Here is a 9,866-nt window from a genome sequence, read left to right on the forward strand (position 1 = left end):
GTGCACAAGAAATTATCATGATAGCAATAAATTCTACATATAATGTCAACAAATCTGCATTTATGTCAACAAAGTACAATTCACCAACAAAGTACAAAAAAATCATGTTAATGAAAATCAAACCAAAATACCTTCAACATTCGTCGACGTCGACGAAGAATAAGATGAAGAATCCATCAGATAACACCTTAGGCTTTGATAATGAAGTGTACTCGAACCTAAAATGAAAAAGCAAAAAAAAAAAATTGATTAGGAACAAACTTGACTGGCATCAACAAATAAAGCATAAAAACAGAATCAACGTCGATAAAATCAACCTAAAAACTTCAGATTCAACCAAACTCCATCGAATTAGTCGTCTGTTGTTCGAAAATTCTTCAATTTTCCGATTTAGAATGCCGATTTTGAAAATTCATCAACCTAAAGAAGTCGCTTCAACCACCGCCGATTTGGAATGCCGATTCTCTTCGATCGTTGCTTCAGCCGATTCAGCTACAATCGGCGCTTCAGCCGATTGTCTTCGATTTTGCTTTTCTATCGTCATTGCACAAAACTGTTCGATTTTGCTTTTCGATTTTGAAGGTCTACGAATTGAAATTTGAAGATCAGCAGATTTTTCAGCGAGATTTGCACGTCTTCGATTTTGAAGGTCTTCGATTTTATGAAGATTTGCAGGTTTTCAGCTAGAGTTTTAGAGAAGATTTTAGAAAATGGTTTGAAATATAATTTTATATTTTCTGCCATTTTATTAATGAAATTACAACTATACCCCATTGTTGACATAATGTGTTATCTGTTGACATTGTTGACATTACATGAATCTTATGGATTAGTGGCCCATATTGCATCTCAATAATCTCATTTCTCAATTAAGGTAAATAATCTCAACCTAACAAAACCCTCAACCTAACAAAACCCTGTATAAGCTGATACATTTAAAATTATGATAGAAAAGGGAGAAAAAAAATGTTTTACTGGTGGGTGAAATATAAATTGTAAATAAGTCGATGTACAAGGATACTATATTGTGAGATAATTTTCAAAAATAAATCAAAATAAAAATATGAGACTATTTTCCACCGACGGAAAGAAAATTAAGAGTTGAAAAACAAGGCAAGGAAAGAAAACCAATTCCATTATTGGACAATGCCATGAATATCTAGTTTCATTATTTGCCATGTCCCGAGCAGCAAATATAATCGGAGAAAGAGGGAAAGGATCACCCCGTCACCAAGCAACTGCATATAAATCTGTTTTTATTGCTGTTTTTCTGTATCAGCTTTCAGTTTTTCCTTCAATTCACCAGTCTGCAAGCATGACCAACCAGAATATTATAACAAATAGGATTCGCTGATCAATCGAGAAAAAAAGGAGAGGAAAGCAAAGTCAAAGAAAACAAATACCTGATGCATGTTAAGAATGATATCAGATCCTCCAACAAACTCCCCATTGATGAATATCTGAGGGAATGTCGGCCAGTGGCTGCAATGGGTAGATACAAGCATAAGCATTCTGTGTGAAACAAAGCAGGTTCTATGCAATGTTTTCTTTATATAGCATAGCTCTGTTTAACCCAATGCTTAGTGAGCTGCTCAAACAGGTGTATATCTTTGGTAGATTAAGGGCAGAAAATGAAAACTTGGATCAGCTTAATGATGTTAAACACCTCCAAAATATTAGGGTTGCATACTTGCACATAGAATGAGTTCACATAAGAAACGTATTCCTATTGTAGACCATTATTATCTAGTTTAAGGACCACCTTAAGGTAAACAAATCCATGTTGCAGACTTGCGGATGATTACAGTGATACCAAAATCTAAAAACCAATTCACAGAACTTGCCTTATCCTTACCTCCTATAAACTGGTCCACTAAATTTGATAAATTAGCCGGCAATATTATTAATTAATACAAATTTCAGGGACATTGTGTGCAAATAAAATCTGTCTTCCTCTCTTTACCGTGTAAGTTTCTGATGCCATTTCCAAAGCAACAGAAATCTAGACATAAAAGTCACTGATACATGCTCAATTTAAGCAGTAGTTAATTAGAAATCGGTTAGTTAATGTCTTCATAAAGGTTCTATCCAAATTCCAATTATGTCTATCATATCAATTGAAGCACGTGAGCTGTTTAAAAAACAAAAAAATGAAGCACTGGAGGTAAGCGACGGTTGTAAACCACTCATATATTTTACTCCATGCCATAGGTTTAGGTTTCTAATATATAAAACACTAAAAAATCTCTGTGAAAAGCATCAACGATAATTACATGTTTGAAACTACTCATCACACGCTCCAAAACATTCAAGTACGTACAGTTACCTGAAGGATTTTACAGCATTCTTTAGCTCGAGGTCTTCTAATATATTCCTTGAACCTAGAGGAACATCTGCAAAAGCCATAGGATCAGATAAAGGCAATGTTGTCAAAGCAGTATGGCGGTCCATGGCGGTTCGCCCGAAAAATGCCACAGGGATATGGCGTATCGGTATGGCGGGATATGGCGGTCATTAATTAAATATATAAAATAATGTTTATATATTCATATATAATTCAAAAAATTAGAAAATAATAAAAATATAACATTAAAAACTCTAAAAATATGTAATAAAGCATAAAATAGAAAGCAATTATATAAAAGTCTAGAAATTAAAGTCTTTAGTTCAAGTGTTCAACAAAACATAAAACCATGATAAGCTCAATAGACATCAATCATCAAGCTCAACATAGTCTTCTAGTTCATCATCATCACTATCATCGACATCCATTTCATCTTCATCCTCAAGCTCAAGCCTTTTCCTTTTCCCTTTCCCTTTCCCTTTTCTAGGTATGATAGGTTCCTTTTTCTTAGAAACTCTAAGACAACTTGAACTAGATGTAAAAGATTCTTTCCTCTTCTTTGAGTGGAGTTTAGGAGGTAGATTGTGAATAGGAGGGGTCGTAGGCGTCGGCGGGGCCGGCAGCGGCAAGTGGTTGGGCGGTGGCTGAGTGGGGATGAGTGGGGTTTAGGAGGCAGATTGTGAATAGGAGGGGCGGTAGGGTGATGGGCTGCTGGAGGCGGCGGCGCGACGGTGGCGGCGGCGAGTGGCTGGGCGGCAGATTGTGGAAGGAGTAGCCGTTGGTTGAATTAGGGTTTAGTTTTTCATTTTAATTAAATATTAAATGGGTTAAAATTGTTGAGGTGGGCTGGTTTATTTTTGGGCCTATGCAAAATTCAATTAAAATGTAAAAAGCCCCGTTAAAAAGTCAAAATTAGCACCAAAAAAGTCAAAATTGGCCTAAGATACCGCCATGGCGGGATATGGTGGCGCCATGGCGCCACGACAGTGGCGGGCATGGCGGCCGCCACAGAAAAATGCCATGTATCGTTGTGGCGATGGCGTTTTCATTAAAAACTGATATGCTATAGCGCCATATCCCCGCCATAGCCGCTATTTGACAACATTGGATAAAGGTGTCGGTGTAAACAAAAATAGTACAAATGGATTGCACTGAGTAGAAACAAACGTCCAAGGTAAATTTTTTGATAAGCGATGGATAGTGCAAATACTAAATCAAGCTCGTTTAAGATACTTCAGCCAAATGAAATAGCTCTTTTCGTATATTACCCAACACACATACCAAACCTAAACAAAATGACTGGTGCAGAGAAAATGTTGTATAAGATGTTCAAGAAAGGAACAAAGTAAGAATGCAATGCACAAAAAAAAATGTTCTTGATAACTTACTATATTCTCTTAAAACCCTCACTGCTAGTGCACTGAATCCACACCGAGGGAGTTCTGGCACCCCTTTCATGTATATCATCACAGGGTTTTCTTTGATATCCTGTGTATTCAGCACAAAATTACGAAAGGAAATAAATGAACCCTAAACCCTAGAAAAACAAGGTGATAAGAGAGAACCAAATGACTAATAGAAAAAACAAAATTTCAGAGCATTCTGAAATTTGATAGCACCAATTCTTTATATGCTCAGTGATTCACGACCATGCTACAGAAGTTTCGCAAAACTCATGACTTTTACCTGCTCAACAATGTCCTTCAAGGAGATGTCAGAAGTAACTTTAGTCGTGGGTCTGAAGTCTTCATGTGTATCAGAATCACTGGGCACAGAAGTGGAAAAACGATTTATACGCTGATAGAAGGATCCTGATACCTACGGGGTTAGGGTGTAACACAAGTTAGATGAATATAAGAATCAGAATTCGGTAAACTATAACATTAAAAGCCTATTCAGCAGCACACTTTAGCAAACACTTCGGTTGGTAAGCATGCATTTAGTACAGGCTGGAAGACTATGTAGTATGTACTTCAATACATATTCACAAGACATGGTTGATCAGATAACAAAAACAGAAAAATAAAACTAATTACTAGTACAAGTTAAAATTTCTCTCATCCAATAGGAATACTGAAGCCGAGGCTTCCTATTTAAAAGTGTACAAAACGAACAAACAAACCAAACCAAACCAAAGCCGAAAAAGATGCAATGAAACCACATATTTATCTGGGAACGCATAGAGTAGAGATCTTCAAGCAACACAAAACTAAATAAGCTTACAGTTGAGCTAGCAGCTGGAACTGCAGCAATGCCTTTGTAAAGAATACTAGCTAAAGATCTTGCCATTCTCCCAAAACTGCAAATAAATGGAATTATAGAAATTAGAGAGATTATTCCCAAGTTCCGGCAGTCTAATCGTCATTACAGTAAATATTCATCTTGAATATTAATTATAAATTTGCATTATTCAATAATATATTAGCTACACAAAAAATAAATGAATAGAGATATAATCTAGATCCTCCGCTTCCATAGGCTAATATCATTATTGATGAAGACCAACACCATTTTTCCCTATTCAGAGTATCAAGTTATTTGTTACTATCAATTTAAGATGTTTTCAGGCTAGTGTGGCCCTATATGTATATATAAGTCCAGGTTTCAATCCTACAACCATGTGTAAGACAAACTCCCTCCTATATAATCTCGCATATTTGCAGAGAGTTGGCTTTAGTCTATATATTCAAATTCTTAGTTGGATGACTATATCAAAATTAGCTGTTTTCCCCTCCTTTCTCTCCCTAGTTTGAGACGAATCATTTGCTTTTGCTTCCAATTTAAGAAAAATATACTACATGACTTGGAAATTTCCGTGCAAGAAGATCTAAATTATCAAAAGGCAGTTCAAACTAAAATTTACAATTATTCGAAACTTTTTAATGTATAAATTGCTCAACCAAGGAACCAGAGATAGTCATCAGAATTCATCCCCCTTTTCATTTTAAGCTTCTGAGAGAAGTGTAAACACGGAAACAATATCACTCTTCGGAGCACAGCACTAAAACTATTAAGATGAAACTCGGTTTCAAACAAAAACACAAATATTATCAGATAAACTGAAATTAATTGAACAAATATAGAGTGCGGTTCTTGAGCGTGAATATGACAATATTCCAAAATTGCATCTTCAAAATCGAATTAAGAAAATCAAAATCTGAATCCATATGCCCGTGTGCCAAATTTGAGACGATTGCATCATTGAATAAATTCAAATATTAAAACAAAACCCACCAGGATTAGACATTACTTTTGGGGTGGAATTAGGGTTTTAAAAGTCGAGACTTTACCTTTGGGAAAGAAATATGCCTGAATTGGAAGCCAAGGCGGCCAACGGCGAGGGAAAGAGCGAGAAGCGGCGGTGGTTCGACTCAAGTGAAGGTGGGGCGAGTGCAAAAGGTCTATTAAGTTCTATGGAGTATTTTAGAGCATTGGGTCTCTCACTAAAAACTCTCTTATTTCTCCCTAACTCCTGTCACATCAGCGCCACATCAGCACTAAAATTTATCCCCAGTTTTTAGCCAACTGCTCCAATGATTTCTCCCTTATTTTTCCCTAACTCAACATTTCATTTTTACATCATCACTAATATTGTTTAATTTTCCCTACAAACGTGTTTAATAAATAGATTTATAATGAACAATTCATCGTTGTATTAATCATTGCAAAATATAATACAACGAGAAAAAAAAACTACAAATAAAAAACCATAAAAAACAAAGATTTAAAAAACTAAGAGGGAGGGGCGTCCGGCGGGAGGCCCATCAGGATCTTCGAATTTTGGATGGTCGACCAGAGGGACTGCTTCTCTTCTGGGGTTCCGCCGCCGGTGAAGTACAGCGTGTACAGCTGCGTCAGATTGGCGACATTGGCAGAGAGCGTGGCTTGTTGTATGAACTGGGGTTCCGACTGGGCATCCGACGATGCGCCCTTCCCCTTCCGCCTCCCCTTCGCCTTCTTCGCTCCCACAGGGCGCTCGTGCGGACCATCCCCAGTCAAGTCGATGGGGGACTCGCTCTCCGTACCGCTAAGTCGCGAGCGCACCGATTTTCCATATAGCGCGCTATGCATCCCCGTCCGGAATTTGGGGAGATCCTTCAGCCTATCATAGATGTTCCAATACTTGAAGCCCTTCGACAAGAACTGGCCACTATACCTCTGCATGGCCTCATCTCGGACCATGTGCTCGTTCTGGCCACTCGTCATATTCGTCATCAAGTTAGAATATATACCGTTGAAATGGCCGCAGTCCCTCATGAGGCGCTCCCAATGCCGGCGGATCGCCTCGCTGCCATGGTCCTTCATCGAGACAGTCTTGTTGCTCGTGTACTTCTCCGCAACCCGCTCCCAGAACATGATCTCAGCTCGGACTCTTCCAGAGTGTAAGTAGTCCTTACCCGCTTCGGCTTCTCATCGGAAGCCGTATCAGTCGCAGCCGTCGACGCCGGCTCCTTCCCCTTCCTGCTCCTGGAAGGCGGCTCGGCGAGCGTTTCTTCCACTTCGTAGTTGTCCGTGCTGAGTGTCGGATCCGTTGTGTACGTCGCGTCCTGAGATCCTTCGTCGCCTGGGGTTGATCCAGGGGTGTCGAACAACGATGTGACTATCTGGGGGCGATACACATCGTCGGCTGGAGAGGGCATGCTGAGGGCAGACTAAAAGTACGGAGAAAGTCTGCGCACCGGAGGAGTCTGCAATGGGGACGGACCCGCATATGGATATTGGCCGGGAGGAGAACCCATCGACAACAACGAGTTCATCCACTGCTGATTTGTTTCATCAGTGGGGTTGGGAATTTGCGGACTCGGCTCTTTGCCCTTACCTTTTCGGGAATTTTTCCTACTTGAACTCATAATTTTGAAGATTGAAGATTGAAGATTGAAGATTGAAGATTGAGATAATGAGATTGAAAAATTGAGAGAATGAAGATTGTGTGTGATGAATGGAGGAGGAGGAGGAATTATATATAGGTTTGGAATATAGCCGTTGGAAAAAAAAAAAAAAAAAAAACGCCGAATCGCGCCTACAGTGGGCGCCGATGATTCGGCGATAAATCGGCGATGCAGCGGGAGCCAGCGTTAATTCGGTAGAATTAACGCCGAAAAAACGCCGAAACACTCCCAACGGTCGGCGATAACTCGGCCATTTTCGGCGAAAAATCACCGAGTGTTATCGCCGGACCATTGGGAATGCTCTTACTCTTTATTTGGAAATTGTAATTATTTAATATATACTTATTTCATAAGTCCCCAAAAAATAAAAAATTTATATTTAAGGCAATTTATTTTTCTAATAAAGTAGGAGAAGTACGAGGGTGAGACTCATTTTCTGCTAACACATTTTTCAATTTATTTTTCTTATTTTTTCTATTTTGTATTAAAACTCGTTTTGTTTTAAAGTTATATATTTTTAGAAGACTGAGGGAGTTTATCATTTGAAATCAATAAAGAATTAAAGATATTACTATGATAAGCACTGGTATATTTTTGGCTCTATAAATAATCTAACATTTTAGGTAGGATATATGTCCATGAGTAATGTTCTTAATATATTACTTCCTTCACCCCATCTTTTTCGTCCCATCAAAGATGACTCAGTTTCCTACCCCATGTTCTTCGTCCCATCAAAGATGACTCAGTTTCATTTTTAGTTTGTCTCACCTAAGATGACTTATTACTAAAAATCTCGCGCCACCATAGGATGAAATCATCTTCTTTGAGACATGGGACAGAGAGAGTACTTAGCTTAAATTGCCATAAAATATATTTTTTATGTTTAATTATTTTGATTTGACACAAACTCCATACTACTGGTATATTGATTAAAGAATAATACTCCCTTCGTCTCAAGTTACTTGAGTCGTATTCCTTTTAGGGTTGTCACAAGTTACTTGAGTCATTTCTCTTTTTGGCTAAAAACAAAACATCTAATCTCACCTACTTTATTTTTTGTTTTACTTTACCTCTTCTTTCTCTTACTTTATTTTCTCTTCTACTTTATTTAACTGACTAAACACAATTTTCTTAAATCTCGTGCCGAAAAGAAACGCCTCAAGTAACGTGGGACGGAGGGAGTATACTAATGTACTTAAATTTAAATATTCAGTATATCATACTCCCTCCGTTCCGTGGTAATAGATACGTTTTTTTTTGACACGCAATTTAAGGAAAATTATACTCCTAAGTGGATTATGTAAAAGAAGAATAAAGTAGATTATGAAAAAAGTAGAGAGATGAAGAGGGAATAGAGTAGTAAGTGAGAAGAAATGTGTTGACTTTTTCTAAAAAGGGAAATGACTATACTACTACTGTAGAGCGTACGAAAATGATAAAATAACTCTATTATTATGAAACAAAGAGAGTACTACTAGTATTTTGATTTTTTGAACCTTCATACGAATATACTATCAATAACATTACTTGCAATCTTGCATCGTTACACAATGAACCAATGATTGGCATACTTGATTACACAATGATAGGTACTACTTCCGTCCACCAAAATTTGTCATACTTTGACCCGATACGAGTTTTAAGAAATATAATGGAAAGTGAGTTGAAAAAGTTAGTAGATTGTGAATCCTACTTTTATATATTAGTTTTATAATAAAATGTGAATAGGATTGAGTTAGTGGAATATGAGGTCTGATGTGAATCAAATGATACTAATTATACTCCAAGTTTTCTCTTATTTTGTATATTTAAATCATCTATCAATTGATCATTAAGGTTTGATTATTATATATTAGTTGATAGATGTACATGTAGAGTAGGGTCTGATTAAAACTGTTCGTTGCCTATCAAGATGGTGTCCAAATTCTTTTATCTTACCACCATTATCTTTGTCTTTGAAATAGCTTCGCGTGGGTATATTGCACGCCTCAATCGGAGCTCGGATGAAGAAGTTATGGCCATTTGACGAAGGTTGCGCGAAGCAGTCAAAATCGGCAAAAACGCACGGGTCGGGCGTTTTTCTCGAAAACTGCCGAATTTTAGGTTTCAAATTGGTTTCTGGTTTTTCTCGAAAACTGCCGAATTTTAGGTTTCAAATTGGTTTCTGGGGCGGTTTTGGAAGACATTCAGACATATTCAGACACGAGAAAAGAGAGAGGAAAAGAGAGAAAGAGAGGAGGAAGAAGAAAAGGAAGAAATTCCGGCTAACATTCCGACGATCCGTCTCCAAATCCCAATTCCACTCAACGAGAGCATGTTTCCTATGGTTTTTGTTGCAAATTCCACCATGTGTTTAGGCTAAGCTCTCTATGTTGCTCCATCTAGGCTTTGTATGGAAACATTCAGACATATTCAGACACGAGAAAAGGGAGAGGAAAAGAGAGAAAGAGAGGAGGAAGAAGAAAAGGAAGAAATTCCGGCTAACATTCCGACGATCCGTCTCCAAATCCCAATTCCACTCAACGAGAGCATGTTTCCTATGGTTTTTGTTGCAAATTTCACCATGTGTTTAGGCTAAGCTCTCTATGTTGCTCCATCTAGGCTTTGTATGGATGTTTCTACACCTTTGAACT

General features: G+C 37.9%; 1 protein-coding gene across 1 annotated transcript; it reads right to left on the reverse strand.

Moving 5' to 3' along the window:
• Window positions 1-958: 958 nt before the first annotated feature.
• GRX4 (glutaredoxin 4) lies at window positions 959-5,785 on the reverse strand. Its single transcript, XM_048092086.2, has 7 exons — window positions 5,635-5,785; window positions 4,568-4,643; window positions 4,031-4,162; window positions 3,733-3,832; window positions 2,327-2,393; window positions 1,404-1,482; window positions 959-1,307 (listed from the first exon to the last, which is right to left on the reverse strand). Exons 2-7 carry the CDS (start codon window positions 4,631-4,633, stop codon window positions 1,257-1,259), a joined length of 495 nt encoding a protein of 164 aa, XP_047948043.1. The 5' UTR covers window positions 4,634-4,643; window positions 5,635-5,785; the 3' UTR covers window positions 959-1,256.
• Window positions 5,786-9,866: the final 4,081 nt, after the last annotated feature.

Source organism: Salvia hispanica, chromosome 4 (genome assembly GCF_029641045.1).
Source record: "Salvia hispanica isolate PSC_SH4W2 chromosome 4, Shi_PSC_v1, whole genome shotgun sequence".
NCBI classification, from domain to species: domain Eukaryota; kingdom Viridiplantae; phylum Streptophyta; class Magnoliopsida; order Lamiales; family Lamiaceae; genus Salvia; species Salvia hispanica.